The sequence below is a fragment of the Zophobas morio genome, unplaced genomic scaffold, assembly GCF_036711695.1.
Source record: "Zophobas morio isolate AGI-343-1 ecotype UQ-CSIRO unplaced genomic scaffold, CSIRO_AGI_Zmor_V1 ptg000026l, whole genome shotgun sequence".
NCBI lineage: Eukaryota > Metazoa > Arthropoda > Insecta > Coleoptera > Tenebrionidae > Zophobas > Zophobas morio.
In genome coordinates this window covers 14,522,334-14,546,385 of record NW_026972131.1, presented here as the reverse complement: position 1 = coordinate 14,546,385, position 24,052 = coordinate 14,522,334, and the positions used below count along the sequence as shown (strand labels likewise).

Genomic DNA, 24,052 nt, shown 5'->3' with positions numbered 1-24,052 from the left:
AAATTAAAAAATTGAATAATCGAAAAATTTTAAAAAAGAAAAACTGGAAAATCGAAAATTAAAATTCAAAAAATCGAAAAATTGAAAAATTGAAATATAGAAGAACTGAAAACTCGAGATATCGAAAAACCTAGAATTTTAAAAAATGAAATATTAAAACATCGAAAAGTTTAAAAATTGAGAAATCGAAGCATTAAACAGTCGCAGAATTGAAAAAACTAAAGTTTACAATAAATTGAAAATCCAAAAAGTAAAAAATCGAGAAATCAACAAAAATCCATCAATTCAAAAATCGAAAAGTCGAAAAATTGAAATATTGAAAAATCTCATAACTGAAAGAAATATTCAAAAAATTGAGAAATTAAAAAATTGGAAAATTGAGAAATCGAAAATCTAAAAAAGCAAAATTGAAAAATCGTAGTCTTAAAAAATCGAAAAATTGAAGAATTGAAGATGTGAAAAATCGAAACTTTAGGAAGTCCAGAAATGGACAAATAAAAAAAAATACTTTAGAAATCGGCAAACTGAAAATTTAGAAACGTGAAAATTTGAAAAATTGAAAAATCGAAATATTTAAAAACCGTAAAATTGAAGAGGACAAAAATTGAGAAATCGTATCACTGCAACATGGAAAGATTGAGAAATCGAAACATAAAAAAATCAAGAAATAGAAAATTTAAAGAATGGAGGAATCGGAAAAGCCCAAAATTGAAATATTGAAAAATTGAGACATTTAAAGTTGAAAAATCGAGAAATCGACAAGCCGAAAAATCCCAATAGCGTATTTAGGTATAAATCACAAGATCAGGACTCTTCTACTTTTTAAAATTTAAATAACATTATAAATTGGAAAATGTTGATTTTTTTTCCAAAAATCTTGACGTCTAAGGCGAAAATTCGACACGGATGCATAAACCGTAAACGGGGCGAAACTACAATTTTACTATTGTAAAATTTGGAGATTGCGTCATTTCATTGTTCGTGACAAATTTTGGAGAGTGTAATTTGATAATACAATTTGAAATGTAAATTTTGTCATTCGGGAACATTATGTATTAAATCGTTAAGATGTTCAAGAACTTTGTTCACTTATTCGTTGTAAAGTCCAATGGTCGAAATGGGTTAGTTCTTCGTAGTGGATGTGTATCAGATCAACTCTAACGAATATCGGTTTATAGATAAATGGCTTAAAGCCGATATTGGCCTGAGTGTGCTTTGGTCTGTAGATCAAACAAGTTCTCAGGCGACGAAAAATTGCATGTGGAGGGGACTTCGGATTACAAATCGTGCCAAGAAAGACATATTTGGGAGAGATGGATTTTCAGGTGCTTGACTAACGGTAATTTTAAATTGTTTGCTGTCGTTCGCGAAGTGAAGAACACAATTTCATTAAAATGATAATTATAAAATTATCATAATCACTATTGGTGTTAATTAACACAAAATGGCGCGCAAGTTATCAGTTGATTTCGTTAATAAATTCATAGAAACCTATATGGGATTTTTTCATGCCTTAGAAAATTAAAAAGTAAAAAATACAATAACAAAAATTTTAATATGCGGTTTACGAAAAATTAGTTGACCTGTGCAAAGAAGAAAATTTTGGAAACGCTGACAAATATGACATCTTAAAAAAAATAACACTTGAAGAAGTGCTTTCGGCGTAATATTTTTGATGCTCGCGTGAACAAAATACTCTATGTCAGTGTGCAGTGCGCAAAGAGTTAACTGTGCAGATCTAGCCGAAAATCCGAAAACCAAATCGCTGTGTGTAGGGCCAGCATAACGGAAGTAATAAATCATCCCATGGGTTGAAGAACGTTGGGTCAGTGCAATGATATCGGTGTTATATCCCGAGAGGGGCCCAATACACCCAATAAAATCGAACAGACAAAATAAAGCTTCAAACATAATTATTTTTATACTAAAATTCTGAAGTTTATAAATTGCACATTTTATTTATTTATTTATTTATTTGATCTTGTTTTCGAACCATAATAAACATTTCAAACAATGTCTGTAACTTATTTTAATGTAAATTATATTCATGTGGTTAACAAAATCAGATGTAATATTAGTGTGATTTTGACCTTATCCTAGATTTTATTACAGCAGAACGGCGTATCCTTTTTAAATTTTAGAAGTTACGGAAACTAGTTCAAGAAACAATTAGTTATCTCGTATTTTTGGAACAAAATCTACCAAAATATCCGACAACAGCAATTGTTTTTCATAGAAACAAACAGTCTTCAAAGCAGCCTTCAACAACTCGATATTACAAACATGCCTCTTAAGTTCTTAATGCGTTTTTTTCTCTCTTGTAATTATTTGTAATGTTAACGCCGAAAGTTTATGTCATTCTGTTATTTACTTTGAACATATATTTTCATTTTGTGTTAATATTTTTGTAACACCACGAATCTAAATTTTACTTAAAATCTTGTTTTACTTTAATCTTGTAAAACTAAACAATTATACCAGTTTAAAAACCCTTGGAAAGTTTCTGTCAGTCTTCAGATATAGTCAAATAAAAATAGGCGTCAAATTCATTTAAATTTAATTCTTTCTTATCACGTTACAACGCGTTGCTTCATATTTTTTATCTCAAGTATATTTTCATATTTTGTACATATATGTTTATACACATTACTGTTTACGGAACAATGGTAATTATAGATTTATGGATAACTCCTCGTATAAGAGCAGAGTGAAGGGTGTTTGCCTTTGCTAATGTTTGATGGCGAAGTAAAATTTGTATTAGGTTGTCCAACTATAATATACTTAAACAATGGTAATAGCATGATTTTCGAATTGGAAGTTAAAATTTGGCTCTCGCCCGCATCGTGCGATTGATCTGGTGACTTTCGCACGCCCGAGCCCGGCTTTAATTAGTGTCCAATACACCTGAATCAGCGCGAGCAAACTATCGGGATCCCGCCTGTTTGCGGAACGGGTCGCGTTCGCATCATCTGAGGTTATTACCGAACGTTGCCGGATTTGCAGATTAATTCGATGGCAATTTAGAACTGTGCCAATAACGCCCCCAAACTACAACTGGCGGTACGCAAACAAAAACACGTATTGCGGCAATGTGTTCTGCATAGAGTTTGATCAAATATTTGCATAGTGTGACGAAACTGGCGGAGGAAATTAGGAAACGAAAGCAAAACAGAACGAACGCAGCGTCGGTATAAACAGCCACCGCCACGTGTATACATCACGGGAAAATTGGGTCGGGGTAACGTCTATTTCGGGGGCGAATTTCACCTGCAACTTTATTAAATTCGCGGATTCGATACAACAAACTTGCGGAACGGAGGAAATCGCTTTTTTTTCCTTTCGCGAACGGTACGTCCACCGCTCTGCATCGAAATGGGGGTTATTTATTCGGAAAATCTTCTTTTCGGGGTGTCACCGCGTGGCGGAATGAAACGGGGCGGAGATCGACTTTCTATTTCTGCGGAACGATTCCGACAACTGTGGAGTAAGCGGAAGTTGGAATGAAAAACGAAATTGTAGTGACCTGAGGAAAGTAAATCAGGCGATTCGATATTTTTTGTGTTGTGTTGGTGACGGTTTCCCCAGCCGCCGAAAACTTCAGCTTTGTCACTCCTGTCGCGAAAAACTGTCGCCGCAACAATAGATCAAAAGTTTCCTAGTTAGAGCCGTTCTCTTGTAAAGAAAACTGTGATAGGCGTCACGGAGGCCGGAGCGCCGCCCCCTTTTGTCGGCGAAGACGTTTCGAGATCAATAGCCCCAGCAGAAAGCGGCCGTTATTATCTTCCGCACTTTGCGGCCACGTTAACTAACTTACTGACACATTTTGAATTAGCTTCGCTCGAAGAGTCTCTGAATTGCGCCGGAGCTCCGTGGGCCCTGCCTCACCCCGCGATACTTATAACTTAATGCTCTGCTTCTTGAGTTTATAAAACCGCACAGAAGTAATTAAAGCCTTAGTGAAAACAATCCCGGAATGAGTTTACTTTTACAAGATTAGGTGGGATCTTGATTAAACTTTCAGGATGGACGTTGGGGTTGGGAGCAAACGGAAAAACTTGAGCCGGATCCGCGCCGGTAAACAAGTTAGGGGTTATTTGGTAATTATTTTTACGCCCTTGTTAAGCGAACGCTATTTTCCGGAGAGTGCCCGATCGCTAAATTATTAAATCATTCATTTAGACCTCTTTTATAGCCACCAGTCATAAAAACGATACTCGATGCGTTTTCTAAGTGCACGTATTGTACGAAATCCGAGCCGCGCCGCCGAGGAGCGTCTATTCTGTTCTACTTAACAAGCGACGAGAGGAGGATTCGAGCTGAATTGTAAAGATTTTCCCTTTTGTTCGTCGGGGAAAAGTCAGCAGTTTTTTGAAGTCAGGTCAGGAACAGGAGCGGTTGCGGTGACGCTTAATGTGAATTCCGGGAAGAGGACGAGCGACCCTTCGTACGCCGCAAAGGAGACTTGCTGGCAGGTTATGAGCGCCTGGGATTAGAGCGGGAAATCTGGACGCGCAAGGGGATGGCCAGATTAGGAACATATCCCGTTTATTCCTAATGCCACGTTCAACAAGACTTTTCCACTGAGACGGAAAATGGATTACAGTTGCGATTAGGGGCTCGGGGGTTAGTTTTCTTGTTTTTTATGGGTCGAAGTAGGCGAAGTGTGAAGTTTTGCAGACATTTTGTGCACTCCTCACGTCGACGGCGTTCAATTACGTTCACGATTCTAATAACAAAAATTAGTCGATGGTTATCTGGTTAGAACTTCCCTCGCCCCTGGAGTGCAACCCATCAAATTCGTCTTTTTTTGTGAATTTTGTTTGCTTATAACTTTCTATAAAGTAAAAACCAGTGGGGTAAATAACACACTTAAGGGGCGCAAATTCCAAGGGGACGCCGTCCGTACAAGTGCGGACAATATGAAATATATCTAAATCAAATAAACAACGAAAAATCAAAAAATTGAACAATCAAAAGTTTCGAAAATCGATACATTGAAAAATCTATAATTTAAAAAATCGAAAAATTAAAATATGGGAAACTTGAAAATTTCCCAAAGCTAAATTGGTAAAAAACTGAGAAATTTAAAACTTGAAAAATCGAGAATTCGAAAAAACGAAAAGTCGAAAAATTTTAACAATCGAAAGACTGGGATGTCGAGAAATCGAAAATTCGAAAAGCCGAAAAGTCGAAAAGTTAAGTTTCAATGAAAATCGAAAGATCGATAAATTGAAAAGTGGAAAATGTAAAAAATCGAAGAATAAAAACCGAAAAATCCATAAATCGAGAACTCGAAACATCGGAAAGTCGAAAATTGCAGATCCGAAAATTTGAAGAATTGAAAAATTGAAAAATCATAAAACCAATTGAAGACCCGAAAATTTGAAGAATTGAATGAAAAATCATAACACTGAAATCTGTATCGGAAAATTGGAAAATCGAAAATGTGAAAAATCCAGAACTGAAAACGAAAAATCGAAAAATTGAAGAATCGAAATATTGAAAAATCCCTAAACTTAAATATGTATTGAAAAATTTGTAAATCGGTAAATCGAAAATTTGAAAAATCAAAGAAAAATTGAAGAATGAAATTTGAAAAATCCTAATGAAACATCGACAAACTGAAAAAGTGAGAAATCGGACAATCGAAAATTTAGAAAATCTAAAAACTGAGAAGTCGAAACATCGAAAACTCGAGAAATGGAGAAATGGGAAAATCAAAAAATCAACAAGTCGAAAAATTGAGCAATCGAAACATCAAAAAATCGAAAAATTATTGAAAAATCGAAAATGGAAAATGTAAAAAATCTAGGAATCAAATGAAAAATTGAAGAATCGGAATACTGAAAAATCACAATGAAACAGCGAAAGATGAATCAAATCGAAAAATTGAAAAATCGCAATATTGAAAAATCACAATGAAACAGCGAAAGATTGAAAATTGAGAAATCGAAAATTCAAAAAATCGGAAATCGAAATTTAAAAATAAATCGAGAACTCGAAACATCGGAAAGTCGAAAAATTGGGGACCCAAAAATTTGAAGAATTAAAAATCATAACACTGAAATATGTATCGGAAAATTGGAAAATCGAAAATGTGAAAAATCCAGAAATCAAAACGAAAAATCGAAATATTGAAAAATCACAATGAAACAGCGAAAAATTGAAAAATCGAGAATTCGAAAATTCAAAAAATCAGAAAATCGAAAATTTAAAAAATCGAAAAATGGATTAACAAATCAAAAGGTTGAAGAATTGGAAAACTGAAAAGTCAATAAATCAACAATTAAAAAATCGAAAATTTAAAAACTCTAAAAATCGAAAAATTGAACAATCAAAAAATTGGAGAATCGAAACATTGAAAACTCGAAAATTGAAGAATTGAAAAATTGAAAAAATCAAAAAACTGAAATATGTTTCGGAAAATTGGAAAATCGAAAATATGAAGAATTCAAAAATCAAAAAGAGAAACTGAAAAATTGAAGAATCTAAATATTGAAAAATCCCTAAACTAAAATATGTATTATTGAAAAATTAGCAAATCGATTAATCGAAAAATTGAAAAATCAGAGAAAAATTGAAGAATAAAATTTGAAAAATTGAAAAATCCATAAATCGGAAGTCGAGAAATGGAAAAATGGGAAAATAAAAAAATCTAAATGTCGAAAACTGGAGAAATCGAAAAATCAAAAATTTAAAAACGCCAAAAATTGAAAAATCGGAAAATTGAAGGATCGAAGAAATGGAGAATCGGGAAAATGAGAATCAAAACACTGAAGAGACTCGAAAATTTGAAGAATTGAAAAATCATAAAACTAATTGAAGACCCGAAAATTTGAAAAATTGAAAAATCATAACACTGAAATATGAATCGGAAAATTGGAAAATCGAAAATATAAAGTATTCAAAAATCAACACGAGCAATCGAAAAATTGAAGAATCGTAATATTGAAAAATCACAATGAAACAAGGAAAAATTGAAAAATCGAGAAATCCAAAATTCAAAAAATCGGAAATCGGAAATTTAAAAAATCAAAATATTGACAAATCAAAAAGTTGAAGAACTGTAAAACCGAAAAATCTATAAATCGAGAACTCGAAATATCGGAAAGTCGAGAAATCGCGAAATCGAAAAATCCAAAATTTAGAAACTATCCTCTGAATAGGTACTAGCCCCGCCCACCCACCCTCTCTTTTTTCAGAGGATATGTCATTTGCCAAATCAGTTTTTTGTTAGCAGGGGCTAGCCCCGCCCACCCGCCCTCTATTTTCTCAGAATTTATCTCAGTTGCCAAAATCAGTCTTATCTTAGCAAATACTAGCCCCGCCCACCCGCCCTCTATTTTCTTCGAGGGTATGTCATTTGCCATAATCAGTCTTATCTTAGGAGGTACTACTTGGTTAATTTTTGGGATTTTAATTAATCTTGGGGAGCCCTGGTGTGTTTTTTTAAATAATTAAAAAGAATCTTGGGGGCTTCTGATGTTTCGTTTTTGGACGAACTTGAAAAAAATCTTTTAGGTGTGGTGTTTCATTTTTTGTATGGATTTAAGAGTTTTGAACTAGCGCTTTTTTTAATAATTCAAAAAAACTTGAGAATCCTTGGTGTATTATTTTTTGGAGAATTTAAAAGAATTTTGAGGGCATTTTTAGAAAGTTTCTGAAAGTTGATATTTAGTTTTTGGGAGAAGTTCAAAGAATAGTGGACGCCTCTTTTTGAAATAATCTAGAGAATCTTGGGTACCAGGTGTTTTTTTTTCAGAATTTTGGCGCTGCCAGAGTTTTTGTTTGCAATTATTTAAAGAATATTAAACAGTGTTTAATTTTTGTAAACACGAAAAAAAAATGTGGGGGTCCCCTGGTGTTTTATTTTCGAATAGGTTTGAAGGAATCTGGTGTTTTGGTGTTGGATGAACTTAAAAAATCCTTTGAGTTTTATTTTTTACGAATTTGAAAAAGTCTTGAGTTCTTCAGTGTTTTTTTTTTAATTCAGCAGACTTTTGGGTACTCATGATGTAGTATTTTGGGGGACCATGAAGATTTTTTTGTAAATTATTTAAAAGAACTGTCTTGTTTTTGAGTTAATTTTGGGACCCCGTTTTTTCTTTGAAAGAATTTAAAACAATCTTGAGGTTCTAGGTATTCCTTTCTTTTAAAAGAATTTAAAAGTGCTTTGGAGCTTCTAGTGTATTTTCTTAAAATAATCAAGTTAATTAAATTTCTTAGAGGATACGTCATTGGCCAAAATCAGTTTTATCTTAGCAGGTACTAGCCCCGCCCACCCACCCTCTCTTTTCTTAGAGGATATGGCATTTGCCAAAATCAGTCTTATCTTAGCAGGTACTAGAAAAAATTTAACACGAAAATCAAGAATGCACTAATAATATTTGCCTCGTCAATTCATGTCATTCCCGTGGAAAAAATCCGTGCCCCGTCTTTATTTTAGCACTTTTTCCCCCTAAACAGCCGTCTCAACCCGCGATACATTTATGCAAACATCTTCAGCAACAAATAATGCGCGTTCGTATTTGTATTTTCGTGTAGTAGGTCTAAAGTGGAGAGATCCATTATTAAAACTTCGTTCATATTTCATTCTCGAAAACAGGATAACTCATCTCACGAACTCTCGGAGAGGAAAGCAGGATAAGGCTGCGCCCGACTCGCCCGTGCACCCTGATCCCGCCGCCAGATTTTTCCAAAACCAGCGTGTAAAAAATTCTCGCCCCCAAATCGCCTTTATTCAAAAACCTCCGAATTCTGTTTGTGTTCCGCGGAGTCAGCCGATTTCGCAGCGATTCCGTTCCGGTTTTCCGATACAGCGTGTCCCGCGAGAAAACGGCTTAAGATTGATCTGGCGGCGGCGGTGAGGGCCGAATTAAGTGCAGGGGTGGGCTCGTATCGATCGGGCAACATGTGAGCTGGTTGTGCGATAATGGACCGCCGAATCTGGCGAAATCCACGTGGGAAACGTAGAGCCAGACGATCTAATTTGCATCCAGTCGCTGAGCGTAATTAGGACGTCTTCAGGCTCCGGGCGACGTGTGCAACACGTCCCTGCAGCGAAAGAATCCGGGACGTGATTCGACTCATTGAAGGCGCGACCTTTGCGGAATTAACGAGCAGGGGGCGGCGCTTGACCACCTCAAGACACAAAAACGCACAACTGGAAATATGGAAATCGAATAATGAACCGACTCTCTCTCTTGCTGAATTAAAACGTTTTCCGGTTGAAATTCAGTTTTCACCGGAATTCCGACTTTTAATAAATGCCGTTCGCTATTATTGATCCAGAGCTAATGCCGGTAATGTAGCGTTTACAAAATGTGCAGTCTGTTTGTTTTTGTCGAATTAATTCGATAATAGTTCTCAGATTGTGATGAACGCTGGACGCGATTTGAAAAACGTTTTATTTACTCGTAATTACACCGATTCCGGGGCTGTCGCTGATTGAAATTGATTCGTTTTTGAAGCGAGCGACTCCCAGATGAAAGGCATTTTTATTATAAATTTAAATAATGCGCGGAAACGACGCAAAATAAAGATAAATCGACTGCTCCATTGACGAAATGTATCCGATTTTCCGGGACGGTCGATATTCATCGTCCTGAATTATTAATATCCTTGGGATGCGGCGCATTATGAGGACCCTACGGGCAGGACTCGTCTTGGATGCGGGACGGTTTTAAGTGCCCGGTTTCTACAAGGGAATCACTCAGAGTTAATTTTTACTTTTCCGTGAGCTATGGCAGTATTTAATCGAGTTCATAGGACGACTAACTATCATGTAGATATGTAGTAACACGTAAACATATTTTAAATTTTAGAAGTACCTACTCCTGGACTTTTGGTTAATGATTTCGTGTTCAATTTTTATCCTGGACATCGAGATTTTTGAAAAAATAGCCAAAAATTAAAACAATTTTCCAAATTCTCGATTTTTTGGTTTCTTCTTTTTTTGAACTTGGAATTTCTCCATTTTTCAATATTCAAGTTTTTTTATTCTTCAATTTTTCATTTCTCAATGTTTCGGCTTCTCGACTTTTAGATTTTTCGACTTTTCAATTTTTCAACTTGTCGATTTTTGGGATTTTTCAATATTCCTGTTCTTCAATTTCTCGATTTTCAACTTTTCGATGAATATTTTAAATTTTAGACTTTTCGATATCTCGATTTTGCAGTTTTTTGATTATTTAATTTTGCGATATTTTGTTTTTTCGATTTTTTTTAAACTGTGGGTTTTCAATTTTTTGATATTTCAATTTATCGATCTTTCGATTTTCCGTTTTTCAGTTTTTCGCTCTTTAAATTTTTCGATCTTTTAATTATTTGATTTGTCGATGTATCGAGATTTCGATGTTTCACTTTTTCAAATGTTCAGTTTTCCGATTGTTCGGTTTTTCAATTTTACGATTTATCGATTTTTACAAATTTTCCAGTTTTTCGATTTTGGGCTGTGTCGATTTTAACTTTTAGATTTCTCGGTTTTTCGATTTTTCTACTTTTCGGCTTTTGGATGTTTCGATTTTTGGGATTTTTCAGATTCTCGATTTTTCAGTTTTTCGATTCTTCAATATTTCTTCACATTTTTCGGTTTTCGGACCAAATGACTTATCCTCTCAGAAAATTAATTAATTAAATTATCTTAAGAAAAAGAATTGGGAGCCCCAAAGCACTTTCAAATTACCTCAAGATTGTTTTAAATTTGCTAAAATCAGTTTTATCTGAATAGATACTAGCCCCGCCCACCCACCCTCTCTTTTTTCAAAGGATATGTCATTTGCCAAATCAGTTTTATCTTATCAGGTACTAACCCCGCCCACCCGCCCTCTCTTTTCTTAGCGGATATGTCATTTGGCCAAGTCAGACGTTTTTTGGTTTATTATTTTTGGAAAAAAAATCAAAATTGGATAACAATTCAATTGTCGATTTTTAAAATGTTAAATTTTTTTATTTCGCGATTTTTTAATTTTCCAAGGATTTTTCTATATTTCGACTCTTGGATTTTTCGATTTTCCAAATTTTTACTTGTTCGAATTTTTGATTTCTCAGTTTTTCGATTTCTCGATTTTTTCAACTCTGGATTTCTCAATGTTTTCGTGTTTCGAGTTTTCGATGTTTCAATTTTTCGACACATTAGTTTTCGGATTTCTATTTTTTGAATTTTTACATGTTTAAATTTTTAACATTTCAAGTTTTTCGAATTTCCGATTTCTGGACATCTCGGTTGTTCTACTTTCAAAATGTTTCAGTTTTCGATTTCTCGTTTTCTCGATTTTTCAAGTTTTCAATTTTTGGATTTTTCAGCATTCCAAAATTTTAAATTTCTGCATTTTTCAATTTTTCGATATTATAATTTTTCAATTTTTTAAATTCGATTTTTCGGTTGTGGGCTGCATTTAGGAAAATCCTATCGAAATAACGTTCGCCCAATTCTTCCTGTTCGTTCCTGGTTACGAAAACGTCGAACCCCCTTTCATTCGTTCCAGAAATCCGGGTCCGCGTAAATATGCAGGACATATTCACAGCAGCCGCTTACACGCGTCCTGCAGGACGCAACTCACCCGGAATTAACATTTTTATAAGACCAAAGCCGAGCTCGCTGACGCTGATCAAAAATAATAAAGCACCCAGTGACATTTAAACCGGAAATATAGAGCTTGAGCCACTCAAAAAATTACGCGAGCTTTCAGCGCGCTTTTAGATTAATCCGATCCATTTTTTCTCTGACCTTATTGCGCTTCCGGTGCGTTTTAACTTATCCATAAAATAGCCATCCCGAAGGACGCTTCAAAGCGAACATTTTCGTGTACGGTTTCGCCAGTCGGCTGATTAGCGCGTGTCATTGAATCCGACATCGTTAGCCCGACAAAAAACAGCCTCTTTTTTGCGGTCATCGCCGTCGATACGGCAACGCTCGTCCGAAAAATGCAAAAATTCCCGGAGAGAGAAAGATTTACGTCGACCACATGCCTCGGACGCTTATGTTATTCTTGCCGCCTCCGGGTTTTGTTAAAATATACCCCCGCACATGCACACGAGACCATATTTCAAATACTTACCCGAGAATGTAATCTTTCATAAAATCCTCAAAAGACGGTTCCAACATTTTCTTTTCGTTAAAAAAGGGTCCGGACGCGGCTCGCTTTTTATACAAATTCGAAAACAAAATAAAACACGGAGGCCACTTACACAAACACAGACGAAAATCGTGAGAGAATGGCGGCTACCACGAAAAACTGGCCGCAAGAAGCGCATGAGCGGCGGTTTTTACTCTTTCAATGTTTTCGTTGCTTTGAGGATTTTTTAAAATAGAAGAGGTTTAAATTTTTTTTTAGGATCCGGAGGATCTTGTCGGCGGGAATTAGTGCTTTGATCATTTTTCAAGAAACACAAGAGGTTTGGTTTTATCTTTTAGTCTCATTACGGGCGCAAAATGAGAAACGAAAAAACGAAAAACACAAAATGAATATCTGGTTTAAACTTACAACGCACAGGATTATCCAACCCCTTGTAAAACCGAGCCTGCAGCGGTTTCAAAAGCAACCAGTAATACACTTCCAACAACAACGTCTGCTAAAACCCCTTTTTAATAAAAACTGTTACATTTGACATTAAGTCGAAGTTGAAAGGTTAAATCAATAGGCTGTAACGCACAACGAACTGAAATTTTATGCAAAAATTGTCGATTGCGGAGGAGCGCTATCTTGTCAATAATAACCCATCTGTTAACAAAGACTTCGTGATAACCCGGAGCGTCCTCATCCCCAACTAATTATTCTGTTACAAGTTTCTTCACCTTCAAAGCCCGCAATTCCTGGATGCGTCGAACTCGCCCGCTAAATTTGCATAATGCGAAAATATTTTCACCCTCACTCCGCTAACAATAATTCCTAAAAACCCGTACTTTTTCAAAATCGTTTTTCCTAGACGAGCCATTCCGTCTACCGCAGGCATAATTTCATTAATTCGGCTAGTGTTTTTGCGGCCTAATGTGTCGCCGGTATTACGTGAAAAGCCTGATGCGCCGTTTGGGTCCGGCCCTCGGTCCTGCCGAACATAACGAAAGTGTCGTTATGTTTGCGAGGGGCCTTAATGCGCACTGTCCGCCGGTGAAATATCGCGCGAATAAAAATTAAACGTGCTTTGAAATTTGTGCTCCCTTCGGACGCGGGACTTAGTTACCTCTCTGTGTATGGTAGGAGTTTTATTTATTTCATGCAAACCGCGTGACCGGCCATCCGTAATGGAGCCGCTCTAAATTTACGAAAAAAGCACGTTCGGAATTAATTGTGTGCAGGGGCGGCTGCATGACGCCACCTCTTCGCTGTAATGACACGAGGAGGGATGGGGCCCTAAACTCGGGGGCGATTAATTTAGATTGGGTTTCGAATCGGAGCTCGACGGCGACGGCGGCGAGGGAGCGCGAGTGTGGGGCGGAGGTGCGTGAGGCGGGAATGTGGGAGGAAAAATGCGTCCAATTATTATTACAGGCTCGGAAAATTCTATAGAATGGGAAAATGACAAACATCTTTAAAGTTTTCGTCAAAAAAAAAAATTATAAGAGTTCGCAGTTTGTTTGGACAAGTTACGTTGATTTGATTGCTAAGAAAATCACTGAAGGAACAGAAAATTTTTCGATTGTGGGTGCGATTTAAGAATCTAAAAATATTTCGAATTACCGGCTCATTATTTCAAATTTACAAATTTATTATTTACAAATAGCGTACAAACAAATTCAAGAAGCTCCGTGTGTCAATTCTGAGTTCGGATTCATATTCAGGGGGTCAAAATTAGTGAGTTCACCGAATTTCAGAAATCTTCGTCATCGAATAAAAAAGTTAGCACAACGTACCATCACCGGGTTTTACGTTGATATTACGTTATTACGATATTTCACCAAAAAATGAAAGTCTTCGGATTCACCTGAAATTGAATTTCTAGACTAATTTTGCACTGAAAAATTCATTTCTGCCAGCAGTTATTGCATATTAATTCGATTTAAAGCGAAATCGCGTTCATTACATGATTCAAAAAATATCTTTCTAGTTTACGAACTCATCATTTAAAAACTGTTTAAATTAGACACTTCTTGTTTGTGCCACTCGATTCTTTGGAGTTTTTAAGTCAAAAAAAAGACAAAGTTAACTTGCCCCGCCCACCCACCCGTCCGTTCATTTCTTCGAAAGTAAAAAATTAATCTTAAAGTAAATAGTACAACAAAAAAATTACGATTGATCCTTTTTTTCGTCTTTAACAGCCCCACTCTCATTCTCTAGAACATATAATTAGCCCCGCCCACCCACCCCGCCTCCATTTCAGTGATTATTTTTATCTAGTCTGAATGAAAGTGGATCTCATATTGAACAGAAATTAAATTAGTCCTTAGAATGAGAAGAACGTGGGTGGGGTTAATACTTGCTAAGATAAGACTGACTTTGGCAGATAACGTACCTTCTAAGCAAGTAGAGGGTGGGTGGGTGGGGTTAGTACTTGCTAAGATAAAACTGAACAACAGTAAGAGTAGTCACTGGAAAGAAGAGGAGGCGGATGGACGGGGTTTTCGCTTGCTTATAAAAGACTACAGAAAAAGTTAAACTTGCCCCGCCCACCCACCCGTTCGCTTTTTTTTTTCGAAAATAAGAAATTAATCTTAAATTAAAAAGTAGGTATAACAAAAAATTACGGTTGGCCCTTTTTTTTCTTCTTTAACAGCCCCACTCGCATTCTGCAGAGGAACATTTAATTAGCCCCGCCCACCCACCCCGCCTCCATTTAGGTGATTATTTTTATCTAGTCTGAATGAAAGTGAATCTCATACTGAACAGAAATAAAATTAGTCCTTAGAATGAGAGGAGCATGGGTGGGGTTAATACTTGCTAAGATAAGACTGACTTTGGCAAATGACGTACCCTTTGAAAAAACAAAGGGCTGGTGGATGGGGCAATTACTTGCTAAGATAAAACTGAACAATAGTAAGAGTAGTCACTAGAATGAAGAGGAAATGCATGGGCGGGGCTATTGCTTGCTTATAAAAGACTCGACTGGAAAAGTTAAACTTGCCCCGCCCACCCACCCGTTCGCTCATTTTGTCTTCGAAAATAAGAAATTAATCTTAAAATACATAATAGTATAACAAAAAAAATACGGCTGGCCCTTTGTTTTTTCTTCTATAACAGCCCCACTTTCATTCTACAGAAGAATATATAATTAGCCCCGCCCACCCACCCCGCCTCCATTTAGGTGATTATTTTTATCTAGTCTGAATGAAAGTGGATCTCATACTGAATAGAAATAAAATTAGTCATTAGAATGAGAAAAGCGTGGGTGGGTGGGTGGGGTTAATACTTGCTAAGATAAGACTGATTTTGGCAGCTGATGTACTTTCTAAGCAAGTAGAGGGCGGGTGGGTGGGGCTAGTACTTGCTAAGATAAAACTGAACAATAGGAAGAGTTGTCACTAAAATGAAGAGGAGGCGGATGGGCGGGGCTAGTGCTTGCTTATAAAAGACTCTACAGCAAAAGCTAAACTTGCCCCGCCCACCCACTCGTTCGCTCATTGTTTCTTTGAAAATAAGAAATTAATCTTAAAGTAAACTGTATAATAAAAAAATTACGATTGGTCCTTTTTTAATCAGTACCACTCACATTCTACAGAACATATAACTAGCCCCGCCCACCCACCCCGCCTCCATTTCAATGATTAATTTTATCTTGTCTGAATTAAAATGGATCTCATACTGAAGAGAAATAAATTTAGTTCTTAGAATGAGAAGAGCGTGGGTGGGTGGGTGGGGATAATATTTGCTAAGATAAGACTGACTTTGGCAGATGACGTACCTTACCAGCAAGTAGAGGGCGGGTGGGTGGGGCTAGTACTTGCTAAGATAAAACTGAACAATAGTAAGAGTTGTCACTAGAATGAAGAGGAGGCGGATGGGCGGGGCTAGTGCTTGTTTATAAAAGACTCTACAGCAAAAGCTAAACTTGCCCCCGCCCACCCACCCGTTCGCTCATTTTTTCTTTGAAAATAAGAAATTAATCTTGAAGTAAATAGTAGAACAAAAAAATTACGGTTGGTCCTTTTTTTTCTTCTTCTTTAACAGTCCCACTCTCATTCTACAGAGGAACATTTAATTAGCCCCGCCCACCCACCCCGCCTCCTTGTCAGTGATTTATTTTATCTGCTCAGAATGAAAACGGTTCTCATACTGAACAGAAATAAAATTAGTCCTTAGAATGAGAAGAGCGTGGGTGGGTGGGTGGGGTTAAAACTTGCTAAGATAAATCTGACTTTGGCAGATGACGTACCTTCTAAGCAAGTAGAGGGCGGGTGGGTGGGGTTAGTACTTGCTAAGATAAAACTGAACAATAGTAAAAGTAGTCACTAGAATGAAGAGGAGGCGGATGGGCGGGGTTATTGTTTGCTTATAAAAGACTCGGCAGAAAGTTAGACTTGCCCCGCCCACCCACCCGTTCGCTCATTTTGTCTTCTAAAATAAAAGAAATTAATCTCAAAGTAAATAGTATAACAAAAAAATTACGGTTAGTCCTTTTTTCTTCTTTAACACCCCCACTCTCATTCCACAGAAGAAAATATAATTAGCCCCGCCCACCCACCCGCCTCCGTTTTAGTGATTATTTTTATCTAGTTTGAATGAAAGTAGATCTCATATTGAACAGAAATTAAATTAGTCTTTAGAATGAGAAGAGCGTGGGTGGGTGGGTGGGGTTAATACTTTCTAAGGTAAGACTCACTTTGGCAGATGACGTAGCTTACAAGCAAGTAGAGGGCGGGTGGGTGGGGCTATTGTGTGCTTATAAAAGACTCGGCAGGAAAAGTTAGACTTGCCCCGCCCACCCACCCGTTCGCTTATTTTTTCTTCGAAAATAAGAAATTAGTCTTAAAGTAAATAGTATAATAAAAAAATTTCGGTTGTCAATTTTTTTTCTTCTTTAACAGTCCCACTCTCATTCTACAAAACATATAATTAGCCCCGCCCACCCACCCCGCCTCTATTTCAGTGATTAATTTTATCTAGTCTGAATGAAAGTGGATCTCATATTGAACAGAAATAAATTAGTCCTTAGAATGAGAAGAGGGTGGGTGGATGGGTGGGGTTAATAATTGCTAAGATAAGACTGACTTTGGCAGATGACGTACCTTCTAAACAAGTAGAGGGCGGGTGGGTGGGGTTAGTACTTGCTAAGATAAAACTGAACAATTGTAAGAGTAGTCACTAGAACGAAGAGGAGGCGGATGGGCGGGGCTTTCGCTTGCTTATAAAAGACTACAGAAAAAGTTAAACTTGCCCCGCCCACCCACCCGTTCGCTTATTTTTTTTTTTCGAAAATATGAAATTAATCTTAAAGTAACAAGTATAACAAAAAATTACGGTGGCCCTTTTTTTTCTTCTTTAACAGCCCCACTCGCATTCTGCAGAGGAACATATAATTAGCCCCGCCCACCCACCCCGCCTCCATTTCAGTGATTAATTTTATCTAGTCTGAATTAAAATGGATCTCATACTGAAGAAAAGTAAATTTAGTTCTTGGAATGAGAAGAGCGTGGGTGGGTGGGTGGAGATAATACTTGCTAAGATAAGACTAACTTTGGCAGATGACGTACCTTCTAAGCAAGTAGAGGGCGGGTGGGTGGGGCCAGTACTTGCTAAGATAAAACTGAACAATAGTAAGAGTAGTCACAAGAATGAATAGGAGGCGGATGGGCGGGGTTATTGTTTGCTTATAAAAGACTCGGCAGAAAGTTAGACTTGCCCCGCCCACCCACCCGTTCGCTTATTGTTTCTTCGAAAATAAGAAATTAATCTTAAACTAAATAGTATAACAAAAAAATTACGGTTGGCCGTTCTTTTTTTTCTTTTTTAACAGTCCCACTCTCATTCTACAGAACATATAATTAGCTCCGCCCACCCACCTCGCCTCCATTTCAGTGATTAATTTTATCTAGTCTGAATGAAAGTGGATCTCATACTGAACAGAAATAAAATTAGTCCTTAGAATGAGAAGAGCGTGGGTGGGTGGGTGGGGTTAATACTTGCTAAGATAAGACTGACTTTGGCATATGACGTATCCTCTAAGAAAATAGAGGGCGGGTGGGTGGGGCTAGTACTTGCTAAGATAAAACTGGACACTAGATTGAGGAGGAGGCGGATGGGCGGGGCTATTGCTTGCTTATAAAAGACTTTGCAGAAAAAATTAAATTTGCCCTGCCCACCTACCCGTTCTCTAATTTTTTCTTTGAAAATAAGAAATTAATCTTGAAGTAAATAGTACAACAAAAAAATTGGTCCTTTTTTTTCTCTTCTTTAACAGTCCCACTCTCATTCTACAGAGGAACATTTAACTAGCCCCGCCCACCCGCCCTGCCTTCATTTCAGGGATTAATTTCACCTAGTGTGAATGAAAGTGGATCTCATACTGAACAGAAATCAAATTAGTCCTTAGAATGAGAGCACCACGGGTGGGTGGGTGGGGTTAGTACTTGCTAAGATAAAACTGAACAACTGTAAGAGTAGTCACTAGAATGAAGAGGAGGCGGATGGGCGGGGCTATTGCTTGCTTATAAAAGACTCTGGAGAAAAAGTTAAACTTGCCCCGCCCACCCACCCGTGCGCTTATTTTTTATTCCAAAATAAGAAATTATTCTTAAGATAAACTGTATAACAAAAAGAATACGGTTGGTCCTTTTTTTTCTTCTTTAACAGTCCCACTCTCATCCTACAGAACATATAATTAGCCCCGCCCACCCACCCCGCCTCCATTTCAGTGATCAATTTTATCTACTCTCAATGAAAGTGGATCTCATATTGAACAGAAATAAAATTAGTCCTTAGAATGAGAAGAGCGTGGGTGGGTGGGTGGGGTTAATACTTGCTAAGATAAGACTGACTTTGGCAGATGACTTACCCTCTAAGAAAATAGAGGGCGGGTGGGTGGGGCTAGTACTTGCTAAGATAAAACTGAACAATAGTAAGAGTAGTCACTTGAATGAAGCGGAGATGGATGGGCGGGACTATTGCTTACTTATCAAAGCCTCTGCAGCAAAAGTTGAACTTAGATTTAAAGCAAAATTGCGTTCATTTTATGATTCAAAATATATTTTTCTAGTTTACGAACAAATCATTTGAAAACTGTCCAAGATAGATACTTTTTGTTTATACCAATCGATTCCTTGGAGTTTTTTAGTCAAGACGATTGATATTGTGGGCCAGAAACGTTAGGGGTTCGGGCCTGAGACGCAGATAAATTAGACGATATTATTTTTCATAGATAGCTTCACACAAAAAATAAAAAAAAAAAATCAAGAAGCTCCGTCGAACAATTCTAACTTCGGATTCATATTCAGGAGGTCAAAATAACAAACTTAGTGCACCGGGTTTTTACGTTGATATTACGTATACCTACGCGATTTTTCACAAAAAAATGAAGGTCTTCCGATTTGGCTAAAATTGACTTTCTAGACTAATTTTGCATTGAAAAATTCATTTCTGCCATCAGTTGTTGGATATTAATTCGATTTAAAGCGAAATCGCGTTCATTCCATAATTTAAAAACATTTTCTTAGTTTACGAACTCATCAGTTAAAAACTGTTCAAGATAGACATTTCTTGTTTGTACCAATCGATTCCTTGGGGTTTTTTAGTCAAGACGAATGTTTTTGTGGGCCAGAAAAGTTAGGGGTCGGGCCTGACACGCAGATAAAGTAGACGATATTATTTTTTCATAGATAGCTTCATACAAAAAATAAAAAAAAAATCAAGAAGCTCCGTCGAACAATTCTGAGTTCTTATTCGTATTCAGGAGATCAAAATTAGTGAGTCTACCAAATTTCAGAAATCTCCCTCATCGAATAAAAAAATTAAAACAACCGGGTTTTTACGTTGATATTATGCGCGATATTTCACTAAAAATAAAGGTCTTCCGAATTGCCTGAAATTGAGTTTCTGGACTAATTTTGCACTGGACACTTCAATTCTGCCATCAGTTATTGAATATTAATTCGATTTAAAGCGAAATCGCGTTCATTCCATGATTCAAAAAATATTTTTCCAAGATAGACGCTTCTGGTTTGTATCATTGAATTCTGTAGAGACTTTTAGTTAAGACGAATGATTTTATGGTTCGCAGCTGAGATACAAATACAACGGATGATGTTATTTTTTCATAGATAGCATCATACAAAAAAATTTGAAAAATCAAGAAGCCCCCGTAGGTCAATTATGATTTCGGATTCTTTCTCAGGAGGTCAAAATTAGTAAGTCCACCTAATTTCAGAAATCTCCGTTATTGAATAAGAAAGTTAGTAGAACGTACCACAGTCGCGTGTTTTACGCTCATAGTTATTACGTCGAGATATTTCATTGAAAAATAAAAGTCTTCTGGTTTGCTTGAAATTAAGTTTCTATAATAACTTTGCACTGCAGACATTATTTCTGCCATCAGGTGTTGAATATTAATTCGTTTTAAACCGAAATCGTAAATTTTAGGAATCTCTGTTGTATAGAGTGTTTTACGTTATCCATTATCTTTTTGCTTCTTCAAGCCTACTGCATTACGTATTATTACAATTCGTATTCCACCACCCCTCCTGCACAGTACATACAAACATATTAATACTAATGGTCTCTTGTACTTCGTAATAAGCTTAAAATATCGCAGTGTGCGTACGAAGCCGCACAATAATAACCCCACAAAAAACGTAATCTCCTCCAAGAAACACAGAACTCGGAAAGGCAATCCGAAGAACACCCCTGCGATTATAAGCCGCGTCAGTGGCGCAACAATCTTGAACATAAACATGCAAATTAAGCATAAATATAGCAATTTGCATTTAAGCAAATTTTATCCCACTTAACAATTCAACCACCACACATTAACGATAATTGCAGAACGTTTTAATTCGTGCTCTAAAAACGAAAACGGGCCCAACGCTTAAAGCGCCATTTTCAATTTGGAAAAATATCCAACTAATGGCCGCCGTTAATAAACCCAGCAGTAAACCAACGCTAAATACGCTCCGGCGACCGGATATAAAAGCCTTTTCCATCTTGTCCTCTATCCTAATTGTTACGACACGGCAATCCGTCTAATTGGAACTCGATTTTGTGTTTTACGGACCGCTCGTTAAAACAAAAGTCTGCGAAAAGAGCGTGTAATGTTCGACTAATTTAATTCTGGACGGGGCGGCGGCGGATACAGATCCGATTGCCGTGATGGAAAAATTGATTTCGCCGCGGGGGCGGCCGGCGCCGCCGACCGAATTACCGCTCCACGGAACGGATATTAAGCGACGCATACGTGCGCCGACTTTTCGGCGGGGTTTTTTTCGAAACGAAAACAAAGTTTTTGTCTGATTGGGGTCGAACCAGAGTAATAGTGCTGCAATTTTTTCGTAATTCGTATGAATGTTTTTTTCCCAGGGAGCTTCGAAGTATTTACGGCACGTTAACGCTGCGGAAGCTATCGACGCAACGGTTACACGACCTGTTGAGTACCACGTAATCGCGGGCGGGAAATGCGGAGCATGCCTTAATCGCCCCCGAATTCTAACCTGCCTACATATTTTGAATACGTATTAGATTATTAGAACGCGTCGTGGTGTCACCGGGACCTTGTTCGGTGTTCGACCGCTCCGGGAATTTGACCTAAATTGCAGTCTTCCGGGAGAAAAGTTCGCACTTTTCATGTCTCCAAGTCGCAGATATAAAAAACTTTGGGTGATTTAGTTACTTTGGGTGACGCCATGTTGCTGGGATGGCCGTGGATGGAATCTGGCAATTACGCCACATCTACTTCTTTACTAAGAGCACACACAATTTTAGTTTATTTTTCGTGAAGTAGACGAATAATTACGCTGACGTCACGCTAAATTTCGGCCAATCACTCACCGCGCGCGAGAATCACCCAGTTCGAACTCACGAGTGTCTAGTGGCGCGATCGACGTTTAAACTATGTTTGCAGTGACGTCATCGTCATTATTTACCGACTTTCACGAATTTATTATTTACGCCGGCAAAGATTGCTTTGTTTTTGGATTCGCCTGAGCAGTAAAACACGCTGAATATTTAATAACGTCATAAATATCTGTCGTATTTGGAGCTATATAGTTGTTATTCAATTCGAGGTGACGTTAAATGATATTTCAAGTGAAGCTGCCCGAGGACAATAGCAGACTTTAGTGGTCAGTGCTTGTTTTTTCCCCCTGGGGGTTCCTGTTTCCGACGTATTTCCTTAAGAAACGAGCGCTGTGACAATATTTTTTGCTTTCGTCAGAAATATAAATCTGAAGAGATAAATTTTACTGCAGCTGAGTCGTAACTTTGTAAATGCTGCGAGAATTACCCAACGTCATAAAATAAATATTCATGTAAGATAAAAATACGTATGATGATATTATCTGGCGTTAGTAATCTTCGAGGAATTATGCTCTCACCAAATAGCTAGCTGCAATGAAAAACATTCTCATTTAGAGGTGTTTACGACAAGTCAGTGACCATATCCAACTCTGAACCAAAATATTTTCGACCGAACCTGGATCAAAACTAGGTCAAAATTTCTTACGTGGAGTGTAATAACGAAAAACAAAAGACAACAGGTCGCGTTAAAATAGCGCCACAGTTTTGGCAACAGCGTAAACTTTTGCATATTAATAGTAATAATGCGGTAATTTTTAATCACGATGACAACGCGAGCACTAAAATTAAAGTAGCGCTTTGTTAATTTTGGCGAATTTTTTTGTGCGCGGTGTTCGCAGTTCCCTAGAAATTTATTATTTAAGCAATATCGCTTCTGTCTTATCAGTTTCGTCCAAGCTGTAAAAGATGCTGAATGTTTAATAACCTCATAAATATCCACCGAATCAGAAATTCATTGCTCGAGATCCGGCCTCTACGGAACCGAATAAATAGGTTTCAATCAATCGAAGGCGTAACAAGAATTTGCACAATTAGTGGATGATTCATTCTCAAGCGGAATTTGTTCAGAAAACCAATAATCTCATAAAGTAGCGTGAAATATTTAAAAACCGGGATAGAGTGTGCAGTGCAGAAGCTGGTCTTCTCCCCACTCTTTCCTCACACGCTTGCTGCTGTACGAAAATCGAGTCGATATTATCATTGTTTAAGTATATATAGCTTTAAGCCATTTATCTATAAACCGATATTCGTTAGAGTTGATGTGATACACATCCACTACGAAGAACTAACCCATTTCGACCATTGGACTTTACAACGAATAAGTGAACAAAGTTCTTGAACATCTTAACGATTTAATACATAATGTTCCCGAATGACAAAATTTACATTTCAAATTGTATTATCAAATTACACTCACCAAAATTTGTCACGAACAATGAAATGACGCAATCTCCAAATTTTACAATAGTAAAATTGTAGTTTCGCCTCGTTTACGGTTTATGCATCCGTGTCGAGTTTTCACCTTAGACGTCAAGATTTTTGAAAAAAAAATCAACATTTTCCAATTTATAATGTTATTTAAATTTTAAAAAGTAGAATAGTCCTGATCTTGTGATTTATACCTAAATACGCTATTGGGATTTTTCGGCTTGTCGATTTCTCGATTTTTCAACTTTAAATGTCTCAATTTTTCAATATTTCAATTTTGGGCTTTTCCGATTCCTCCATTCTTTAAATTTTCTATTTCTTGTTTTTTTTATTTTTCGATTTCTCAATCTTTCGATGTTTCAATGATACGATTTCTTCAATTTTACGGTTTTTAAATATTTCGATTTTTCAATTTTTCAAATTTTCACGTTTCTAAATTTTCAGTTTGCCGATTTCTAAAGTATTTTTTTTTATTTGTTTTTTCTGGACTTCCTAATGTTTCGATTTTTTACATCTTCAATTCTTCAATTTTTCGATTTTTTAAGATTACGATTTTTCAATTTTGCTTTTTTAGATTTTCAATTTCTCAATTTTCCAATTTTTTAATTTCTCAATTTTTTGAATATTTCTTTCAGTTATGAGATTTTTCAATATTTCAATTTTTCGACTTTTCGATTTTTGAATTGATG

The 24,052-nt window shown here is 36.9% G+C and overlaps 1 protein-coding gene across 6 annotated transcripts in view; it reads right to left on the bottom strand.

Moving 5' to 3' along the window:
* The window catches only part of LOC135136620 (CUGBP Elav-like family member 1-B), a 347,598-nt gene that overhangs the window by 89,114 nt on the left and 234,432 nt on the right, over positions 1-24,052 (bottom strand). Inside the window, exon 1 of one of the 6 annotated variants that reach the window (XM_064065987.1) lies at positions 21,751-21,906. The exons of the other annotated variants lie outside the window; for them this stretch is intronic. Within the exon in view, the coding sequence (XP_063922057.1) occupies positions 21,751-21,809 (59 nt within the window). The 5' untranslated portion in view covers positions 21,810-21,906. Of the gene's footprint in view, positions 1-21,750; positions 21,907-24,052 lie in introns of those variants that run through there. 6 annotated transcript variants of the gene reach the window in all.